Consider the following 23,756-nt stretch of genomic DNA (forward strand, 5'->3'; position numbering starts at 1 on the left):
CTTCTACATACGTTTTGGATGCCGCTGAAATTGTACAGAATGGAGAAATAGAAGTGCTTGAGTACGAGACGATGGAAGTATTAGATGAGTTTATAACATACGACGACCAGGATGATGATCGAGTTTTTCCAAAAGAAATCGACAAAGACGATGCTTTGGTAAGCGATATAAAATTCATTAGTTAATTTACAAAAGAGTTTAAGGCATGTTTAACGATACTTCCTTTTTTCTATTTCAGCAAGTCGAGGTGATGAACGATGCAAGTAGTTGTGAACCAAATATAGATAGCGATAAAGAAACCATCGACAACGCTGAATGCAACGTCAGTCCAAATAGTGCAGAAATAAACGAACTCGTAAAAACTGAACATATGATCTTGGTTCAAAATTCGGTACAGGATGAGCAAGGGAGGCAAACAGATATCCCACAGAATGAAGATTCATTCGACGACGAAATAACCAGTAAAACAGAAACGGCAGCTCCCTCGGATTGTATAGAAAAAACCGTTGAAAGCCAGTTAAATATTGTCGAGATTGATGGTGAGCAAAAAACGGATCCAAAACACAATCTTTCAAACTGTTCCGATAAAGATTGGCAAGGGGAACAAATATCCTTAATCAAAGATGAGGCAACGGCAATGGAGAGACATTCGCATCGATCCAAACAAGGAAAGCCTAATTTGGAAATGCCACCAATAACGACAGAAGAATTGGATAAAATGTAAGCTTATTTGAAAATTCTGCAATACATTTGTTGAGTATTTTGTTTTTATTTATTCAAACAGGGTTATAGAAAGGCAAGATAAAAAACTACAAGAACAACTTGAGTAAGTAAATTTGTTTCTGTGTAAATGGAATCGCTGACCATTTTTCTATTGTTTCAGAATTGTTCGGCAAAACTCCGAAGTGTCCTCAAATATGTACTACTGCAAGTTATGTCCACTACAGTACACAACCGAATACCTCATGGCGCGCCACCTGGAACGCGTTCATAATTTCCAGCTGGAACAGGCTCGCGAGAAGCTGCGGTTCACCAAAAAGGCAGTTCATGTAAAGCAATATAGGTGCAAGTATTGTCATCGATCGTACGTCAACGCGGCGCGACTGAAAACGCATCTCTTTAAACATGGCACCGATGGCCAGCTCAATCACAAGTGTCCCGCCTGTGCTCAATACTTCGAAACGAAGGAAATGGCACGGCAGCATGCGCTCGAGCTGCATCGTAGGCAACTCGTGTGTGACACCTGCGGGAAGGAGTGCCAGGATCCTGAGCGACTCCAGCAGCACGTGCGTTATGCGCACAAGGGCGTGAAGGAGTTGCGCAGACAAAAGTACGTTTGTCAGCGGTGTGGAAAGTGCGTTCCGTCGCGCACCGTCCTCGCGGATCACGACCGAACGAACTGTGGCCAGTCGCCCATCTATCGATGTGAATCTTGCGGGAAGAATTACGCAAGCTTTGCCTCGCTGAAAGTGCACCAGACGATGCATCAAAATTTACCGGAGCCTTACGAGTGTGGTTTCTGTCGGAAACGCTTTCGCCACAAAGGCCAGCTGAAGGTACACGAGCGGTCCCATACGGGTGAGAAACCTTTCCGGTGCCAGCACTGCCCGAAGTCGTTTCCTTACCGGGAGTCTCTATTGGTGCATCAAAGCACGCATACGGGCATCAAGCGATTTGCGTGTTCCGGCTGTAAACGAACGTTTTCGTGCATCGCAAACCTGCAGGCTCATCGGCGGTCACACCAAGCGACCTGTGGAGCGGTACCGAACAACACCAAGCCATTGCGACAGCAGGGAGATAGATAACTTATTACCTTTATTTTGTACCGAAAATCTATTTATTTGAAATAGGAATAAAACGAACTGAATTGTGCATATGAATTGCCTTTATCCTCTGGCACATTAAATAAATTGGACAAATAAAACTAAAAGCCGCACCCAAAAATAAGACACGACAAAAGAAATGCTCGTTTAATTAAACAAAGTGGCCGGAGCTTACAAAATTAGGCACAAACATGCGGAATCGTTCCAAAACTATTTTTTTACCAAAACAAAATCAATAAATTAATATTTATTCATCCATTCATCGTGGCTTCAGCGAACATTCAGCGGAAATATTTGCGGCAAATAAACCGGAATCCCGAAACCGCATTTCAGCCTGAAATCGAAGGATCTTTTTCTCGATTCCGGAACATGATTTCGCACACAAAAATTAGCTTTTGAGCGCTTGAGAGAACACGAAAAACTTTTCAGCACCGTGTTCGGTGCGGTTAGCTAAAGGAAGGGGAAAAAAATCTCCCACTATCCGGATGTGAAACGATAAAAGAAAAAAAGAAAAAAAATCCCAAAGAATAAGATTTAAGTAACGAGCAGCTGAAACCCTTTTCCGGTTGCCATAAGAAGAATTCACTTCTATCCATATGTGTGGGAGCGTATCTTTGTATGGGAAAGGGAAAACGGAGAGAACGAAGTACAACTAATAACCAGAACGAACCACTGGTGCAGAAACTGACCGAGCCAAAAAGTCTACCAAAGAACCTCGGGCCACCGTCGATTCAGGATTTCTTATTGATTCGGTGGAGCGAAAACTAGACCGTACGGGCGGTGTTAAGACGTTGAACGGTTTGCATCGAAGACGCCCGCGAAGAAAGCGTTTGCAACGTGTACAGCAAAACAAAGAGAAAGCAAAACCATCGTTTCCCGGTTCTCAGGCTTCATGGAGTGCTTCGATTGCATGCACCACAGGGTGGTCGAGAAGAAACACGGAGAAATAATGCCGTAGCGTCCAATATGGAATGGAATAAATAAAATTTCGAATTCAATGAGCAGCCTTCGGAAGCTTACTAGCAGATCCGTTTTACCACCTGGGATCAGCTGGCCGCAGAGGAGTCCTCAGCTACATCAACTATCTACTCTTCTGCTTATCCTTGATGGTTCCCACGTCCCAGCTCGCTGCCAGAAAAAGCTGGACACAAAGGGTATATAAAACATGAAGAAAAAGGACGATAAAGCTCAGCACGAGTCGAACTGGGTGGGAGCTGCAGCTGATATGAAGCTGATTCCATTCCTAATCTTACCTTCGTTTCGGGGGAGGGATTTGGTTGTTTTTCTTTATTGTTTTTTTCCGGTTGCCATTTCGCATCCACCGTCCTTTCGTGCATGAATGACAACCGGAAAGGACTCAGCTGGTCGAACCAACGACAAGTAGGCAATATCGCTGGGGTACATTCTTCTCGAGCCTTTTTTCTCTTTTTCTTTTTGCACTGAACCTCTTTGCCCAAAATGGTTCGCCCACAACCCACGAGGAAAATTGATTATGAGCCTACCGAGCTTCCACACCGACGACTGCTACTGAGTTGTCGCTGGGAAGCTTTCGCAAAATATGGTAGGGTGAGGCAGAATATACTTTTTTAATCGAAAAACGGAAATTTCTCATAGTCCACTCAAGAAGTATACCCCAACATTTTGGTTCTTTGATATCTGTTCTGTTACAAAAAAAAAATATAAAAATAGCATTCAAATCGCAAAAAATGCAAGAAACCAAAAACTAACGATATTACTTTCTTCTACGCTTAGTTTAACATTTTGAGCGACCAATTAAAATTCAACTAGCGCTATTGGTAGCCGGATGGATATTGCCATAACACAATTGATCATGCTACTAAATTAATTGAATTACAAGTAGATCCCCGCAGTCGTTCCGGTTGGTCAATTCTGCTTTGTTTTGGTGGAATGAAGTTTTAAACAGTCGTTTAAAGGACATAACTGCAACGGTCTGAATTTACGAGAAACTTTCAATATTTTTCACAATCAATACAAGTTGCATCCTGTTTCGTTAAGTTGCAACTGTAATCTTGAAGCGAGTAATGTGACAAATAATAAAAGTTGTAGGAAGAAGTGCTATAACAATTTCAGAAAAGTTAGAAATAGTCAAGATGTTCGAAAAAGGAGAGTTACGCAGCAATAATCCGCAAATAAAATGACCCCAATCAACAGTGCGAACCATCATCCAAAGCAAAGATGCGTGAATTCTGCGAACGGAGTTTCAATGGTCACTTGGAAACGTATTAAGATAATAGAAGAAATGGATTGCATATTACTGATATGGATAGAAGATTTGTTAAATAAGATAATTCTTTTTGGTTTCAACTCTTCAATATGAAGTATAAGATATGGTAGAGGAAATGCGCAATACGCGAAAACTCGATATACGTTATAGCGTTCGGTTCGGAAGATAAGCATAAAACGGGGAGCTACTGTAATTGTTTTGTTTCGGCCCGTCTCGGCCCATATAAAAATTAAAAGTTTTTTGTTCACGCTGAGATTTGAGGAAAACCGTTAGGAAATGTCTAACGGGTTGATGATTTATTATGGAAACCTTAAAAACGAAACACGACAACTGACACGTCTGGGGCGGTCACAACATTATACTATGCCATCGGGGAAGGAGAAGTGAGGACGCTAGGGTAAGGTTTGCCGAGAAATTGTTATCGATTCGATTTGAAACGATGGGAAACGTTGCTTATCCAGGGTCAATTGGCTCGACAATAGAGTCCCACCATTCTCCGCTTAGAGAAGCAATTGGAACAGCTCATTAATCTCGTCACCCCGGAAGCCTGCCTCGCCGCCCTTCGATCGTAGTTTACCTTTGATTTTCGGGCACCTCCATCCGTTCATCGGATTGCGCAGCTTGAAGCTCCGGAAGTGCCGATGCACGAAGTGGAAGGCCTCCCCTACCGTCATGATCTCGTGTATCAGATCGTCCACGCAGATGATTCCGCAGTAGCCGAAGATTTCTTCCACTATCTTGTTCGACGTCAGTGGAACCATTTTCTTGCCCTCCAGCTCCGCCGCCGGTTTGTAGTGTTTTAGGCCCGGATCACGCAGCACGCCGTATTTGTAGATCAATTCCCGAACCACCGTCACATTCGGGTAGCCCCAGATCACGTACGGCTCAACCATCTTCAGCAACGCGTGCACTTCCGCCGTGAGGCACTGCAACGAAGCGCTCTTTAAATTCCCTACATTGAGCCGATGCAGCGCCCTGTCTATGTGATTGTTGCAGATGTAGCCACCACGGTGGCGGAAGATTAAGATCAGCCGGCCCTCCTCGATGTTGGTGTTTTTCAGCCGCATGCCCGTTTTGAGGAAGTTACGTTTCATGCGTTTCGCATCTCGCATGGCCTCCCGCGTCACAGCCACGATGTTGGCGATTTTCTTGAAGCCGCGACGTCTGTCCTGCTTTGGTATTGGCCGCGTGCGCTGCGCTTCGTGCTTCAGCCGACCCTTGCGCTGTGCGAGAATGTTAACATCCTCGGAGGGAAGCTTGTTCGGAATGCGATACTGCTCCATGTTTGGGTATATAGAACGAAGCAGACGAAAACTGTACCGGCACTAAATTCTGAACGTCCTATTACGATTCTGCACAGGTAAACAAACCCAAACTACGCAGTTTGAGAGCACATGTTCTTTTGACAGCAGTACTGTCTATAGACACTATAGTGTTGGCAGAATCGGGATTCAGAAGATTCGAAGATTCGATCCCTAGACGGATTCTAAAGATTCGAATCCCATTTGTGCGGATCCTAAGATTTGATTCAATTAGGATTCGAATCAGATTTGATTGGTTTGGGACTCGATTTGACTCTATTCTGACTTGATCCTAAACTGTTTGAACCGATTCACAATGATTTGAGTCGAATTACTCACATAACGAGTCGATCTAGAGACAATATACAGTTGGTTCCCGCAGTACGCGAAAGTTTGGGACCGAACGCAATAGCGTACAGTTGATATCCGATGTAGCGGGCCGGGTTTCAGAGGGAGTCGTCGTTTATTCTCTACGCTCAACAGACTGATTTGGCGGTGCGCTCCAAGGTCCATCGAGACCTTGGATCACACCGCCCAACTTAAGGCTAGTTCGGTTGGGCTCACTCCCTCCCGTGCCCAACCGTCTTACTCTAACAGGCCACAGGCAATGCGCGCGTGGAACTCGACACCGATCAACGGTGATCGATGGGCTGCGCTGTTGCTAACGCCCGGTTCCCCGCGTACACTGACCCGTGGCCGAAATGCGAGCGATGCAAGATTGCATCGCTTCACCGACTTACGCGGATAATGGGGACCAGAGAAATCCGCGTATCTCGAATATTGCTTGACACAAAGGTTATACTAGGAATTAAGAGATCGAGCTCTTGTGTACATGTATCATAGAATATAAAAAAAATACTTTGTCCGTTAATATGAATGCAATACAGACGTATTCGAATAAAATAAATTGCAATAAACGAAATAAAAAGCGTAAGTTATGCAAATGTGTAATTTACATATTTATTAGTGTGGTTGTACATCTCAGAAATTTACATCGATTTTATAAACCCAATCTACTGTCAAATTTTGAAAACAGCGTATCTCCGAATCCGCGTATGTCGAGTACCGCGTATGTCGGATATCTACTGTATATCGAATTTTCGCGTATTGCGGATTTCCTCTGCCATATCGTTTATACCTCATATTGAAGAGTTGACATTGAGAAGGAACCACTTATTTAACATATCTTTTATCCAAATCACTAATAAGTGTTCCATTTCTTACATTGCATTATTATATCTCTGTTAAAAAGTGCTTATTAGAAACTTCATTCTACCAAAACAAAGTAAAATTGACTAATCAGAACTCAAGCAACGCTGTGAGCTGTCAGTTGTAAAAACAGCGTATTGCGAATTCGCGTATATCGAGTATAGCGTACTGCGGGGACCAACTGTAATTGATTTCAGTTTATTCAAATCGAACGCTGGGTAGAATGGTTTATTGGACATAGATTGAGTTTTTTGCGTGATTTGCAAGTTAGGCTCTAGAAAAATTCCTGGAACCTATTTTTTACAAAGAAATACAGAAGAATGTCCATTATCCGAGTTGCTCTACCCAACCAAACCCATTTAGCCCAGGGAGTGACAATGGTTCAGATCAGGACCAGACCATTTTTACCGGATTCTGAATAAAATTATCACTCAAAATTGATAATCTTTTTAAGACATGGCTTAACATGTACACTATAATACTGCCCGATTTTAAATGCCAGCGAAGAACATCGTTTCCTTACGTGAATAGATTTTCATGATTAACAGAACTACTAACACGTGTGGCACGTTTTAATTTCGGAAAAGCGAGTTGTGATTAAATGGGGATTTAGATTAGGATAAACAATTTCCAGATTGATTTGTTTACATGATGATGATGATGATGATGAGTCTCACCGCTTAAATATAAATCATCAAACGAAAGGGGGCATTGGGGCATTACTCTCCAGAACAATCGCATCCAACTCCGCTCCATTCATACAACGGTCGCCATCGATTGCATAAGGGAGTACATCTTAGATTTCCCAACTAGCAAAAGGAGGCCACTTTTCGGAGTAGGGCAGGTATTTTCGCACAGTTTTGGTAAACTCCGCTAGCTATCAATGGTTGATAGTGTGGTGAAACCCATCAGTACTACTTAAGGGACCTGATCTTGTTCCTTGCATACAACGGTCCCGAGCAATCACCTCGAAAGGTAAATCGCCGAGTCTCCCAAGGTTAAGGAGGCAACACCTTCCGGAGTGTAAAAGGGTATTTTTGCTCTGTTTGTAGTTCCCACCGCCAATTACCATTGGTTGATAATGTGGTGCCACTATCAAGAACAGAAAGGGTCCCAACTACAGCGAGATGTGGAGGTACTATTAGTTCTTTTTGTACAGCCATGTCCACCAATTATCCTCATTTACGCGCGCGTTTCTCAACACTATGTAGCCTCATTCATTCTATTAATTTACATTAAATAATAAAAAATAAAAAGTCCCTGTTCAGTTTTTTACTCATGATTGTCATAGTCAAAGACCAAGACAACCCGCTTCACGTATACGGCGTTTGAACTCCCTTAGATTTCTGGCTTGTAATCTCTCTCGGTATTCTGTTGTACCATTGTACTCCTTTGAAAAACACCGAATTTCAGGCGTTTCCAGACAGATAGCCGGGAAGTCTTGGCTCACCGGCATTACGAGTGTGAGTCTTAACTACTATCCTTTCCCCCAAAGACGTTGGTACCAGCCTTTCAAAATTTTTGTACACAAAGACCACAGTTCCAAAGGAACACTCTCCTGCTTGGACTGTTCCGACTGTTTCTTGGATTGGGATTCGAATTTGGGTGAACCAGTGGTGAACGTTCAGCGGGTCGGTTTTTCCAGCAGGATGAGGTAAGAGGTCAAATCCCCGAGCTCCACTGGGACACCTCCAAGTGCGTCAACGGTGCGATGTGTATGACGAGTCCATGGAGCAAAAAAAAGGGGTAGACGGGACAAACGGGTTTCCTGCGTAGTGAACCGAGGAGCTGGGTTACCTACCGGGGGTGATAGATGGCACTACTTATGTTAATCGGCCTTGACGGGGTCGACGTGCGGATGTACGAGTTGGAAGCGCATGTGTATTGAGGGAAGAGAAAAGGTGAGAGAAAAAGGGAATTCCATTCCAATGGCGATTGATGACAACGTGGACTTCAAAGAAGGGTCTTACAACTTGGGTCCTGAGGATTTTCTCAACAAAAACTAAAACCGATGGTGATTGATTATCGCACATGACAAGTGTTGATTATATTCTAAACCTGTCGGAACAGGGCTCACAAAAGTCCATCGATTATAAGCTAGACATGATCTATATCGAAGCTGTTACTAAACTTATTGTAAGGAAAAAGAAGCAATAAAGGGCTTAATATTTTGAAAATGAGATTTGCAAATCTAAGACGAAAAATATTATAAACATATCCTTTGAAAAACAAATGCTAGCTAAAATACTGACACTGATGCCGTGGATAAAATCTGTATCCTTGAGTTGCACATTTTTCAAGTGCAGATCCAATCAATCAGTCAATCCTAACTCCCATGCCATCTCCAAAACTAAACAGTTGAAGACATTTTAACATGTAGTTTGATAATGTTGATGGTACCGTTTACTTTCCACCGTGACCTTCAAGGAAGTGTCTCCCTTCCTCCAGGTTGGCCCTTCTGCTCTTCGGTGGAAAGCGATAACCTCCCAGCGATATTTTTCTCCTACACACCGTCCCGATGTAATAGCGGGCGTCATAAAAAATGTTAATCAACTATCTATTAACGAATGCCTCCGAATTCGGCCCCGCGCTCGTCCTGGATGGCGTGCATGGCCGACGTTGCGTAGCCGGTTGCGTGCCATTTCGTCTGCGTCATTGCCAAACGACCTGCTCCCCGTCCGCCAGTGTCGTAAGGACAAAATTATATCGAAAATAGTAAGGAAGGAAGCAAGGAGCGTACCGGAAGGGAGGAAGCGGATGGAAAAAATGACCAGAATCAATGTGAAGAAATAAGGAAAAGAATAAAGTCATGAACCGCATTGCTTCTTGTGAAAGCTGCTGGAAGATGTTGAGAGAAGAGGAAGGAGAAGTAGCAGGAAAAAAGAACAAACGCACAGGAAGCACCATTATCGTCGGCTCGTGGGGAGATCCTATATTGTCCGGTTGGAATGGTTCTTGTGGTGCCGTGCTGACTACGGAAGCTTCTCCAGTGAGGCAAGACGCCGGAAAAAGGTGGAAAAAATAATAATAATAATAACGAAAAGGCCCTCCCGCGTCGGTGAAAGGCGCCCGGACAGGCTATTGACAGCGTACTAGCCGGAGCCGGATGTGCCTTACCGAAAACGGAAAACCGTTGAACAACGGGGCTCGTCCTGACGCCCGGTCGTTCGCTGGAGTAGACACAAAAAGGGCAAACCGTGCGGTCGAAGTGGACACGCTCAACAAGGAGACGCCCTACGCCCATCGACACCAGTCGTTCGGGGCGACTAATGGCCGCCACGGTTATTCATTGACCTTTTCGATGGCTTTCGCGTAACACACCGGTCCGATCCATCAGACGGATTGCATGCGATAAAGATAAAGTCCCACCGGGCACAACACCAACGCGTTGACAATCGTTGTGTCCAGCATTGGGCCCTCCTACAATCCTTGTGGCCCCCCTCCGAAAAGGCGATGCTTCGAATGGCGTAACGGTGCAGTCATAACAAGGTGGATTGATGTGGCGGTGCAAGATGACCTGGGTTCATGGGGTCGGGCTTTAGGATTGCATAACAAGGGTCAGCAAGGACCAGGATAACCGGAAGATTTGCAACATTGTCATCAGCATCGATTGTGAGTACTTGTTTGCCTTGCGATTATTTGCCATTCTTCGTTGCACCGCATGCAAAATGCGGGTTTGCAAAGGATAAGTGCTCTTCACCACACAAAATTCATACATCCATGAAATAGAATATATTATTTTATGAATTGGACTGCACTTTTACGTAACCCATATCATGATAGGCTTAAGTTTTTTGAATATGTTTTTGTAGTAATTAAAATTCAGAAGCTATCTTTTATTACACTTCATCGTTTTATTTCTTTTCCTACAATTGACATAAAACGTTTTATTTTAATAACTATACAAACATCAAATAAGTATTTAAAAATCGAAGAAATCGAAGAAATCAAAATTAAAACTTATAACTTATTTATTATTTCTGATCCAACATTCTTTATACCTATATTTTATTCTTAAATGACTTCCAATAATACTATAACTATGTATGTTTATTATAATCGAGATCATTAAAAAAAATCTATGAAATTAACAGTCGCGGTAAATGAGATAAAGTAAAAAAAAAATGAGATGAGGATGAGGTCAATGAGACAAAACAAAAAAAAAATGCTTCACGGTTTAAACGGTTCTTTGGCTGTGTGTATTTTAATGCCACGTAACAAAGTTGCGGTTTTAATAGTTTAATTCATTCCTTAGGATTAATGATACCCAATGCCACATTCAATCAAGTAATTGGTTTGAGAAAATGAAGAAACAAAAATGCATCGATGACCAATCGTTGTGAGCTATCCTTAAAGCTCCAGTGGGGTGATCCCAATCTCGTTAGAGGGCAGCTTCGATCCTATCGTCCGTCACAGTAAGGCCATTCGCCAGGCCGCCAGACACACGAGCTGGTATTCGCAGGACGCGCTGGTACTCGGTCAATTCTATCTACCGCTTATTTCCTCATAATTTTCCCACCCGCCGGCCTGTCGGAAGGAACACACCGGCTCACTGGCTCGCCTTTTCGCTAAAGAGTGGCTCGATGTTCTCGGCCATTTCCTTCCTTCCCCGGTTGGATTATGGAATACAGGCATTATTAATGTATTGTATGTGCGAAGAATAGCGAAGCTGTAGGTGAAATGCCGAAATGGCGGAGGGCGTGTACGGTGAAGCTACACATGGGATGGGAAATGAATGATTGATTGTGGGTGGCGTGGGGTTCGGTCGGTTTTGGAGCCGGTATTATTTTTCCATTCATTCGAATCGAACGTTTCGAATCGCCATCGCTATCGACTTTATTTACATTTTTACTCCTCTAAAACGACGGCAATATTATTTCGTGCCTCCGTACGCTGACAATCTTCGGTACTTGTCGGTGTCTTGTCTCTGTGGTTTATTTCTCACGACCATCACGGCCGGTCGCACCATCCGTCCAAGCCCAAAACATCTTGTTTTGCTTCCTTATTTCCGACGGAGCGAAATTATCACATCTCCGACCCACCTCACCCCGCGACTTGTAGCACGCTCCTGGATGTCCTATTGGAAATGCCATCACCATTCGGCCGGAAAACTTAGGCACGCCAACGGCTCTGGGCCGGTCGGCTATTTACTTCAAAATGTCAGCTCAATCATCCTGAAAGACATGCCTTGGTGGTCATTTCACCATCTCATAGGTAAACACACCTTTTGCGCTCTGCTTTCTTCTTCTTCTTCTTCAATGGCCGCCCATTATGGGACGCTCGTGATGGATTTGCTGAATCGGCTTCCTTTTCGTTTTGCTTTTCAGGTTTAGGCGCTTTATCGGAAGTGAAGCTTCGTCGCCATCCTTACACGATAGTAGAACATCTTTCGGTGTTCTTTGCAGTGTTCAATGTTCCTATATTTGCAATAAGGTTTTCATTAAAAATTAGTATTTTGTAAAACGTCATATGGGTTGTGCGAAAAATGCTCTTTAAATTGGAGTTCGGTTAAATATTATTTTTTCTTACAGCATAACCACAATTACTTTGTTTATTCTCTGGTTTTCGACTTGAGACAAAGCCAGATGGGTTAGAGACAAAGTCAGATGCTTTAGAGACAACAGTCGATGTGCAATTTCAATAATCGCTGGATTTTAGCTTAACATAGGTGACTACGCCTGTCATTCGTGTTCTCCTAGAACTTTTACCTTGAAACAGCGCGATTTTTAATACTTTTGTTATTTTTCTACACCGTTTATGGCATCGGCAATTTGGCTCCAATTTTTCTACAATTTCGTTAAATTTTTTCACATTTCTTCACTTTTCCGAACATACAAATTTACGTTGTCTTGTTGCCAAATTTTGCTTTCAAAGGGAAAGCGGAATATAATTCCAACACATGTTGGTACGAAAATAAGAAAAGTATAATCTTTATACTTTTGCAATGGGGAATAAAAAGTTTGTGTTTCAATACGCATGGTACGGAAAATTGGACTTTGCTGTGTCACGTGTTTCTCCAACTCTTTTGACACCTTTGAAAGCGGTGTGTGAGTTCGTTTCAAAAAGTGTTTACTGACGAGCGAACTACAAAACAACAACTACAACAATCTCTCCCCAAAAAACGTTTTCAATGCAAATTACCGACAGCAGGACAGAAAAAGCCAACCCCCGAACCCAGCTAAACCCGACCCGTGCCTCCACATTAGGGTCAATTTGTGAGTTCTCCCATTTGGCTGATTGTTTGATGGCTGCCAACAAGCGGCGACGTGTAGTTTCGTGGCCATTATTATTTCGTTTTCAACCACCCGCCCGTTTCCCTCGGCGGATCTTGAACGTGCTTGAGACCCCTGAGGAAGGTGCCGGCTCGTGCCATATAATTAAACTCCACATCGCTAGTAAATCGGATCGCCGGGAGGTAGGGTTTGCAAAGGTGGAAGCGAACGGAATAAACCGATTTCTTTCACGACCACGACATCGAAAGCGTGCGCCGTGTAAAGGTGCAAATGCCGAATGCAAACTTTGATACCCTCCGAGCGAACGGTCCCCGAACGGCGCACCGTTGGCCACAGGTTTTGATTTCGGATTTCGTGTGCCGGCCCAAAGTGTGAGACGGGGGCCAAAACATGAAAATAATTGCCAATACGTGGCCTGATTCCGGAGTGCCAGCGGGTCCGTCGACCGGTGGCAGCCCCATTGGTAGCGACGGGGAGCCCGGGAGCGGGGAAAACTTTCCACGAGCCCCGAGCCAAATCGTGCCTGCCGGTGTGGGACACAACGGGCGCACGGAATATTCGTTTTAATGTGGCGAGAGAAAAAAGGTTAATGTTCGGCAGAAGGACGTTTCGATGCGATTCCTTCCGTTCGGGAGTGTGAGACGGCCACGAATGGGTGGAGGGAAAACCGGTAACGTACATTGGCGGAAAGTCAACGAACAATATTCATTCTCGAGAAGGGGAAAGAGAAAAAAAACCGGGCAACCCACGGCAAACGCTAGCGGATCCCTTCGGTAAGCCCTCCCCGAATGATTTACGAGTAAACGGCCAACGGCCATTGTCGAGGTGCGTACTACACTCGAGGGGCGGGTAGTCAACTTTTACCCACCCAACCACCCTCTCCTCCTCTCTCTCACACACACACGCACACACCCTCACAGGCATAGGCGCGTGTGAGCCGTTTGAGGTTGTACGAACCTAACCTGTCCTTCGGAGGTTTTCGGTGTGCCACCTTAATCGTGTTCTTGAGGTTGACCGGAAATGTGCACAATCAGCACGCCGTTCGATGTCACTGTCAATGCCGGGGACGGTTCTTGTCGACATTCTGCTTATTTTCAACAGTCAAGAATAAAATACAGGTTCGAGGCAAAGAATGTACATTAGAATCTTATCGGTATATATAATTTCAAACACAACGAAATTCTGTAAGATTTTGAACAACTGCAAGTAGTAGTTGCAGTTGTATACAATTTATTTTCATTCTTTACATTGATGTACCATTTGTGGGTTTTTGAATTACATAAATAAAAAAATAAATAAATATACATAAATTACAATACATTTTTGAAATACTATTATGTAAGATTTGTGTAGTATGAGGGAAAAAAATAATATAATGAAAAAAACCCTCCAGTAGAATATTATTGCTAAATTACATATAAACCTACCCTAATAACTAATCTATTAATAACAATAACTTCTACATACTAATTAACACTTACTGACTAATAACCTAGATGTGATGATCTACGGACTGAAGTTCTCTTATCATTTGATAGGTTCTGCCTGCACATCTATTTATGAAGCTGGTTTTGAGGTTTGTTAAGGTTTGGATTAAGGTGTTCATAATACAGCTCTGATGCAGTAAAGACGTTCTGTACACAAGAAGGAACTCTTAGTATAATCTTTGGGAATTTGTGTTGAACTCGTTGCAAGTTTTGTTTGTGAGAATGAGCACAATTGGACCTTACTGGTGAGGCATAGGTTATAAAATTGTCTAATAGGTAGTGCGCGTTATATGTCTAGTAAAGAAAATAGCTGGTATATCTAGTAAAGAAAATAGCTTCTGATTTGTCGCCAAACAACAAGAAGAAATATATGCAGCACAGTTGAATTTGGACAAAGTTAGATTTCAGACAAGACTATTTATCTTTACTGTAGGCAAAGTATTGAATATTTTATTGATATTTTCATTTGTTTTTATTAGTTGATAATTTGACAAATGTTTTATTTCATTAGGAGTTTCATAAATAATTTTTATTTTCAAACAAGTTCCCTTTACAATCGATACGTCCCTAATATTGAAATAAATACGAAAGTTAGTCCGTAACAGGCAATTTTTCGTAATGGAACATTCACTCGCATAAGACAGAACATTTTATTATCCTAAATCGACCTTACCCAGGATCGGCTGTGCATATATATAATAAATTCAAAGGCATGTCCCTTCTCCTTTGGCTGTTTGGAGGTCATAGGAAGGCAGGCCAGTAGCGGGCCGCGAGTGGGCCAGCGGTTTCGAAAACTGGAGCAAACACAGACGCCCACATACGTTCCACGGGTCGGCACGCACATCCCTTCGGCGAGTGCAATGAAAAGTACCGCTAGAGCAACCCCCATTCCCGACTTCCCGACTGCCATGGCCATAGCGCATGCTTTTTAACCACCACCTAGCCTAGGCGAGCCGGATAGGAATTTATACTTCGTCCTTTCGTATTTTTCCCGTTTCCCGGTTGGCGGACCACCGAAAATCACGCATTTTATCTCCAAACCCCTCCGAGCGCTCCAATCTGGATCGTTGGCTAATTGTCGACGACGCTTTTTAGCAATCGCTGCTCAAAGGACCCGTTTGTTTTTCCCACGAGAAATAAATGAAATTAGTGGAATGGAACCCGGTCTCCGAAATCGACGGGCGCCCGCGGCCTCCGCTTCGGTGCAGTCGATCCCACTCGGGAGGAAAACAAACGAAAAAAAACTAAAAATACAATCAAGTGGAAAAAGGAGAAATTCTTTCCCGGTGTAGTATTTGGGGCATCGAGTAGTGGTTCTTTAAGCATGCATCATCGACAACATTGCGCTAGACTGCACCATTTTTCGAAGTTGAAATTGATGTCGCTCAGCGTTCAAGCTTTCCCGACGCCCGAACGGGATTCCCGACTTGTGGGAGGTGTGCATAAACACACAAACATACCCACACACACACACACACGGAGAAACCGCACTTACAGTGTGCTACTCTAGTGGGGAGCCACGCTAGGTGAGCTTTCCGTTGTCCGAGAGCAGTGGACAGTAAATGGGAAGCGCAGAGAGACTGGCTGGCGGCGAGGACTTCGGAGCTTTCCCGTTCGATGCTCGGTTATCCTAGGCCATCGCTCGCTGCGAAAAACAACCCCCGGAGAGTAATGCACATCCTGGCTCGGGGCTCTCGTGCGGTTCGGGTTTTCGCACACGCACACACACCATTCGACATTCGCCACCTCGGTCCTACTCCTATTTGGGTCGGCTTGCCCTAGCTCCGCTGCTCCACATTCCTGACGGGCCCAAGGCTCGCTGTGGTTGTGGTTGGCCCAGTACATGGAGCTAGCAGAACTAGGACTCCTCCTCACCAACCAGCCCACTTCGTGTCGGTGTGTTTGTGCGGCAATGGTGCTCGTTGGCCTATCTCTGTGTGTTTTCGGTACTGCTTGTTTCCTTCGTGCAGACCGACGAGGAGCTTGCGCACAGCTGGTTACGTTTTGCTGGCGAGAACGGAGCGAATCGGGATCTGGAATGTTTTTATCTTTGCCAAAGATCGTCCGGCGCCGGTTGGCTTCTGCTTTTCTGGCATAATTAGCAAAGCTGTTTCATTAAAAGCAAATCGGAAATCAGTTCGATACATCATTGGGCGAGTAATGCAACGTTTTCGAATGCGATGGGATCAAATAATTATGCAACCCAATTTTTCAATTGAATCTTAAAATTATCTTATACATAATATATTACATAAATTAATCACCCTCATTTTGGACTATTCTAAACTTACTTTTAATAGCGAACAGAAATGGAATGGCATAGTACTTTAGCTTTTTCCAATGACCGCACGAGCAAAACACAATGGTAAGCAGACGCAAAGAGCTTTTCACAGTGACGGTTCTCTTGAGGGAAAACTTTACTACTGCTCATAATTTATACAAGTACATCACATGGAGCACTCGGAAATGTGTGTTTTACCCGTGGCCGTAGTACGATCGTATTCGATTGCGGACCGCATTGAGCAACTCTCCGATGCTCCTGTGAATGAACCGGAGTCGAGGGATGCTTTAGGTTCGCTCCGATTTTAGCAAACACACACTTTGTTGTGGTTGTGTAACTGTAGTATCCTTTCTTTTGCTCTGACCATTGCTTGCGATATTCGTGGACGAATTTTCCCCCGAACGCAACCGATAGCGGGTGTGCACACATCGAACAACGCGTGCAGATAGAGGAAAAAGGTTTCCCGAATGGTGGGTTGGTATCCTTGGTTGGAGTACGGTGTTTTTGGGATCTTCGGGGAAAGCTTTCATCTCGGTGGAGGTTTCGTATGGCAGTAGCTTGTAGCAACGACTCTTGCGTACTATTCTCGCTCTCCATTTTTATTCTGCTCTCTCCTTTCCAATCCCAGAGTAGGGAGCTTTTTATCGAAGCACTTGCCACCAAGGAGAGTGAAAACTTACCGGCAAAGCGGATGTTTGAGTCCTGAATTCGCCTTGCTTTTATCCTCTCTCTCCCTCTATCTGTCTTTGATTCAAGACCTCATGGTTATCGTGAATCGGCTCGGTGGAGCAGCCAAAGCAGTAGCCCTTTCGGTGGACCAGGTTTTATCGACTAAATTTTCCTATTTCCAGACGGGTTTTCGCTGACGGGTCTCGAGGTTTCCACTCTCTCTCTCTCTCCCGAAAAACCGAGTGTTCCGTCGGTGTGAGCAGGACCGGAGGACTGTTAGAACGAGCAAGCGGTCGTGCAGGACGACGAAGGACTGAAAAAAACAGGACTTCAAAGCCTGCCAGCCACAGCGAGCGAGCTTTCGCTGCCGTCCCGGTGCCATTCGGTGCTCTCGCGTAGGTCGGTTAGTTCGTGCGCGTCCACTGCGATAACAATACCTCCGGTTATCCCCTGTATATAACTATACTGATACGGTTTTGTAACAATAACAACAATTTGTTCCAACACTCTACGCTGCGGAAGGGAACCATAGGTCTTGGGGCGGCGTACGGGGAAAAAAGTGAGACATTCCGGCACGGCAAACCCCCGGAACCCTGTGGGAACCGTTGGAAGAAACCGAGCGCATCCGGACACCGAAGAGATGGTGGCCAGCTCCCATATCCAGCCCATCTGTGCAAACCTTGCAACTACTTAGTGGAAAAGGGAAGAAGTAGAAGAAAAAACCCCTGTAGTTTTGTGCTAGAACGGTTTTCCTTTCCCAGGAATCGGTTTCGCTGAACGGTTGGTAGTGATTTTTCTTCCTTCGTTCCCGGTTTAGGTGTGATTCGGTCTGCTCGTGTACGTGTGTGTATGTGTGTGTGTGTGTATGCGCACGTGCGAGTGTGTGCACGCGTGTGCGCGTGTGTATGCCTAGAGGCTCGTAAAAGCTGATGGTGATGGCTTCGACGAGACGCAGCTGAAGCAGCGCGCTGGAGTGCGAAGTGCCAAAGAGAAGCCAAAGCGAAACGAATGATCGAAACGCTAGCGACGAATGGGTGAATCCGTTGTTCGAAACTGGCCTCCCGTCATCGGAAAATCCCTCGGTGAAAATGGTGGCATAATGCGCGAGTGAAACGAAAAGCCCCTAGACAAATTGTTCCGGTTTCGGTAGAAGCTGGTTTCGCTCGGTTCCTTTTTGATGCTCGCGCTGTTGGTGTGCAAAGTCGTCGGGTAGGCCCGGGTTAATCGTGTACCCCACCCCCTAAATCCTCACCTCAAATCGTTGGCCCCTTTCCAGCTAGTGTGTGTGTGTGTTGAAAATGAGTGTTATGTGCCCGTCGTAAGGAAGTTGTGCTTGGCAATGTGTTTTCGCCTGGAAGTAGCGTACAACACGCACGTATAAACGCACCCTCCCAGGCACCTGAGGTTCGCACATGCATGAGCGTGTAGCACCATAGACGAACGACCGCTCGACGCAAGGGCGCTTCCGGAATTTATTTGTTTCCGAGTGTCCTTCCTGAATGTAGCGCGATAGAAGAAGCCAAAAGTGTCTGAGAGACATCCCCTCCTAGAACGTGGGACATCGTTCGAGTCCCGGGAGGTGTTAGAAGTTCCGTAAAGAAGAGGCAGAAGTACAGTACCGGAAACAGACGGAACGCACACCAAAGCGCCGACGGGGAGGTGTTACGGTTTTCGAATCTCCGTTCGGCTGTTGTGTGTTCATGTGATTCAGCAGCGAGCGCGTCCGGAGCAATCCAACCGTCGGTTACGGTACGCGTACGAGGACAGCACGGAAAGCGGAAACGCCATGCCCGCGCACCGCAACCCTTGATACGGAGACGGCGTTCCTTTTTCTTCCGGAAAGGGTTCTCTTTTTCTAGAAAAAAAGGACGCAATGAAGCTATCGCCACCGTCGTTGTCGCTAACGTTGTCGCTGTGTCGTGCGCCGACCGGAACGTCGATGCACCAGCCCGCCGCAGCAGCGGGTCGCAGCCGAAAATCAGCCACCAATACTACCGCTACTAGTACTACTACTACTACTACCACTACTCCTACTAGGACGACCACTACTACTGTTATTGCTACCAACGCCGATAATAATAACACCGCCCCGGCCATAATGCACAGCCGAGGCGCGGGCTGCCCCAGACACGGTTGCGACGGGGGCAGGAGCAACCGGATGGCTGCAACAGGACGGCCGAACCCGTTGCACATGTCGCCAACCGCCCCAACGCCACCCCCACCAGCAACACCCAACTCAGGTTCGATCGTTCCCGCACCATCGTCGGTGGCAGTGCAGAGGGAAGCCGGGGCCGTGTGTGCCTACGATGGGGTGCAGACGACGTTTGCCCCGGGCAGCACCAGCGTCACCACTTCTTCAGCGCCCCCCACGATTACCAGTACCACCTTCAACAACAACAACAACAACAACAACAAAAACAAAAACCAAATTACCAACACCAACAATACAACCACCACGAGCAGCAGCAGAAGTAGCAGCGGCAGAAGCAAAAGCAGCAAAAGCAGCAGCCTATGCAGCAACAGCAGCAGCAGCAGCAGCACAAGCTACAGCCTCGTCGGTGGCGTTGTCCTGAAAGCAAAGTCCTCCATCGTCCGACGTGTGCCTTGGGGCCAGCTGGGGGAACTGCGGGGACTGGTCGGGCTCTCCAGTGCGCCCCGGTCCCGTCTGCTGTCGTTCCTCGTGCTGGGGCTCGCCCTCGTCACCCTGCTCCTACCAGCGACCGCCGCCCGCGGCGGTGACTCCTTCGCGGACGGCAGCTCTGACCGGAACTCCACGGCGATGTTCCCGGGTTCGTTGCTGGAGCTGACAAACGGTAATATAAGGGTTTCCGTTTTATTCTTTCCCTCCTTCTACCTCCCCTTGGCGGAGGTCATATTCTTTTTTTTTTGCGTTTTTCGAACGAATTTTCGAAGGCGACAGATAGGGCGATTAATCGATAGCGTGATAATTCCGATCCGGTTCTAGGAATGTCGCTTAACGACACTGTAAGGGCAGTCCTTGGCAGAGCGCTCCCGGGGCGTGTTGCCGCGAGCGCGAAAGAGAACAACGGCAGCAAAGCGGCTGGGAAAGAGCGGGAGAGGCGACGAAAAATTGGCTAAAAGTCAATTGGGAAAACGGGAGAGTGTGAAACGTGGAGTGCTTTCATCTACGCCAAATGTATTCACGGCAGATGGACGGCGTTGCTGCGAAGCAAGCAAAGCAATGTCGAAATGGTTCGGTGAGGTATTCGATAGTGTTGGTACGGTGAGCATCCTTGGAAGCAAGGAATTTTTATGAGGTTTTGGCGAAGTTTGCTTTTTATAATTTTGCTATTTACTTTTGACGCTCCTTTTCCATACGTTAACCCATGTACTCTCAGGGATATTCTGGTGTTTTCTTTGATGTTGATGTACATTCAAAACAAATCTCTCACTACTTAGCCGGTCGAAATTCCGAAATAAATCGTATCAATGTTCTTTTTTGCAACAGGACAGCGGCATCGACGATTATGTAACGGCACACAAAGCGGACAAACAAATGAAATTTAGCAACTGCCATCCCCGGTTTGGCGGTTGTTGGAAGAATTTGATGTGACAGCGTTCGATTTCGGATGGTGTCAATGGTGTGCCAGCGTTCCGACTGCCACTCAATCAATCTCCGCCGCTCCCGCTCTCAGGCATCCCAAGACGGCATCCTAGAGGCGGGGGAGGATGAGGCTCTTTTTTCAAGGCCAACAGCGTGCTCGTATCCTGCTGATACGTCCCGAGCGCGGTCTGGGATGCGGAGAGCGTGAATCGTTGTGCTCCCGTTGCTCGTTACGGGTGCGGGTTCTTCCGGTGAGGATTCCGGCGATTCCAGCAGGCCGTCCTGTGCGCATCCTGTGTGTACGTACGGTAGCTCGTCGCGGTTGTCCTCTCCACTTTGTCCTCGACGCTGTCGTTGTCGTCCGCGTCATTCTGATGGCCGTCGTGGTTCCGTCGTCAGGGAGTATCGATTATCAAACGCCACGGGAGCGCGCGAGGGTGTACCGTAACGAAGCGAAATAAAAAGGGCCAACCACCGTGGAAAGTATTCACCGAGCGCCCGTGGGCCGAGCGTTGGCACTGGAGTGTGCAGGATTCAACCTTACCTTCGAAGTTTTCGCTGCTCGAACCCCTTGAGCGTTTCCGTCCTCAAGGGGCTAGGAGGCTATTTCTTGTTTGTGGTTGTTTCCCTTTTTTTAATTTTTAAGCTTTCGCTTTGGCATCCTCGGGTGAGCGAAGCAAACGCAATGACTTTCTCTTCAAACCCTGCTGCAAACACGGTCGGGACGCACGGCTCGGGAACAAAACACGCTCCCGCACGGTGCCCGTTTTTGTGGGGCACGAGTTTTCACCATTCACGTGATGTGCGTCCCGAGAGAGATCGTTGGCTGGAAAAGAGAACAGGACTAAACGGGTACTGGCTGAGATTTGGAGAGCGAAAGAGAGCGCCTTCGGGTGGGGAGAGAAAGATGCGTGATGTACAAAACCGGGGTGGATAGAAATGTGAGAGAAGTATCTTTAACCGAATTGGGTAACACGTGCTCTAATGGTTACGCCAGCATAGCGTTCCAGCGCTGGGGAAGGCGAAAGAAGGAACGATGAAAGGGGTTTACTTAGGTAAGAGGGTCTGCTCGGTGGTTCGGTGTAAGGGTTGGAAGATTGGAACAACACACCATCCACCACTGCAATGGTACCCTGGAACGAACGACAGCTTTGACATTGGAGCAAGAAAAGCTTCCATCGTTCAAGATGGTACTTGTTCCCGGGGTCGCGATGAGTTGAACAAAATTGCACCTGAACATCAGCATCGATTCAATAAGTATAGGACGTGTCGAACATAAGACGAATGATTTATGATTTACTTGAATGTTAAAAAAATAATATAAAAACTATATTCAAAAACTGCGTTTAGGCTTAGTAGGAAAAGAAGAAATGAAAAGTAAAAGTTAAGGAATCCAGAATTCATAAAAAAATCGTGAAATACCAGGCGCCTCCATCGTGAAATACCAGGCGCCTCCATCGTGAATAATTAAAAGCTGTGTTAAATGTTTTTTGTACATCTTTCGAATAATTTGTAAGCCAAAGATTTTAAATTTCTACTTATTTTTTAACATGGAATGTTGAATATTCTTTGCCTTTCAACTAACTTACGCATGGGGCACAGTTAAATCTTTTTGAAATTGAATTTATATATCATTTTTGTCAGTTTATTCCTTAAAAAAAATTAGTTCATTGTTACCCTTTGCAATGCTCCTAAACTGCTACACTTAAACCTAAATATTCACGCAAACACTTTCATGGAATGTTTTGTTACCACTGACGCAGACACGATCCTTCTCAAAGGACCATTAATAGCTCCCAACATTGCGGAAAAAAAGCAACCAAAACAGTGCCGTCAGCTGAAGTGTTGATTATGAAAATAGCGGCATCCTTGAGCGTTACATAACAACAACAGGGCCGTGTTTCGCCACGGTTCCTGGTGAATAAACCGTCGGCTGAATGAATGAGCGTTCAAACGAAAACTTTCGGGCTTGTTTACGATGTGTTTCCCGAGGCATTGCATAACGGTGGCCATTGCTGTTCGTCAACGCGTCAACTTCAGCTGGATGGAACAAAACGAACATCATTAGCTTGATTTAAAAACTAAAAAAGTGCTTGTTGTGAGGCAGAGGATGTAATTCCACGTACGTCGTGTCGTTGTTTATTAAAATACATCTGCTGCCAAGCTGAAAACTTTCACTGGAAAAATATGGTCTGGTGCAAAAATGCATCAAATTGAGCAAAGCAAAATCATGGAAGTTACTGGAATTGAAAAGTAGAGTTTAATTTATTTCACGTTTCACCGAGTTAACGGCTAGAAATGGGAAAAATTGCTCCCAAAAACCTGAAGCGAATAACGGAGGGTAAAGTTGTCCAACATTTTTCATTCGCTTTCCAACATTAATAGTCAACCGGATGAAATCAGAGTTGCAGATGGTAGGGAAAGAATTTTCCTCAACTAAATTGCGATTGCAGAGGCCGGCTGGAAGGTAATGTTCCAGCAAGTGAAAAGTGATCACAGCGCGAGTTAGCGTTGAACGTACAAAAACCATCTGAGAAACGAGTTTTCAAAATGTCAAAAGCATTTAAACTCATTAAAACTATTTCATTTCTCGGTTCGGGTGACATTTTTTCGCTCACGCTCGTCGTCCGTGAAAGGGTTTAACATTTCATCCATTTTCTGCGCACCCGGTTTCGATCGTAAATTTTTCACCCTCGAATCCTAGATTATGATGTTAGATTGCGTGGAGCGCTGCCGAGCTAGGATAGGATACGGTCCAGGAAGGACATCGTTTTCGCTCGTCCCGGGAACCGATTTAGAACGATCGAACGGAATTACACACCCGTTCAAGCGATGCCTACAATATTCCACCGTCCCTCCAGGATGGGTGTCGTAAAAGCTCGAAATAGTTCGCACAAGGTTCGAAGGACAAAAAAGAAAGGGCGAAGCTTTCCTTCCTTGCCG

The 23,756-nt window shown here is 45.4% G+C and overlaps 3 protein-coding genes across 3 annotated transcripts in view; 2 read left to right on the plus strand and 1 right to left on the minus strand.

The window, feature by feature from the left end:
- The first annotated feature begins 337 nt into the window (after positions 1-337).
- On the plus strand, positions 338-1,866 carry LOC131294917 (zinc finger protein 567-like). Its single transcript, XM_058322971.1, has 3 exons — positions 338-720; positions 785-826; positions 884-1,866. Exons 1-3 carry the CDS (start codon positions 371-373, stop codon positions 1,803-1,805), a joined length of 1,314 nt encoding a protein of 437 aa, XP_058178954.1. The 5' UTR covers positions 338-370; the 3' UTR covers positions 1,806-1,866.
- Positions 1,867-4,441: 2,575 nt separating this feature from the next.
- Positions 4,442-5,430, minus strand: LOC131281157 (uncharacterized). Its single transcript, XM_058310417.1, has one exon. The coding sequence runs from the start codon at positions 5,349-5,351 to the stop codon at positions 4,569-4,571; it is 783 nt and encodes a 260-aa protein (XP_058166400.1). The 5' UTR covers positions 5,352-5,430; the 3' UTR covers positions 4,442-4,568.
- Positions 5,431-19,121: 13,691 nt separating this feature from the next.
- The window catches only part of LOC131293494 (sodium/potassium/calcium exchanger Nckx30C), a 61,527-nt gene continuing 56,892 nt past the window's right edge, over positions 19,122-23,756 (plus strand). The window contains exon 1 of the mRNA XM_058321571.1: positions 19,122-20,061. Within this exon, the coding sequence (XP_058177554.1) occupies positions 19,122-20,061 (940 nt within the window). The remainder of the gene's footprint in view (positions 20,062-23,756) is intronic.

This window comes from Anopheles ziemanni, chromosome 2, assembly GCF_943734765.1.
Source record: "Anopheles ziemanni chromosome 2, idAnoZiCoDA_A2_x.2, whole genome shotgun sequence".
NCBI classification, from domain to species: Eukaryota; Metazoa; Arthropoda; class Insecta; order Diptera; family Culicidae; genus Anopheles; species Anopheles ziemanni.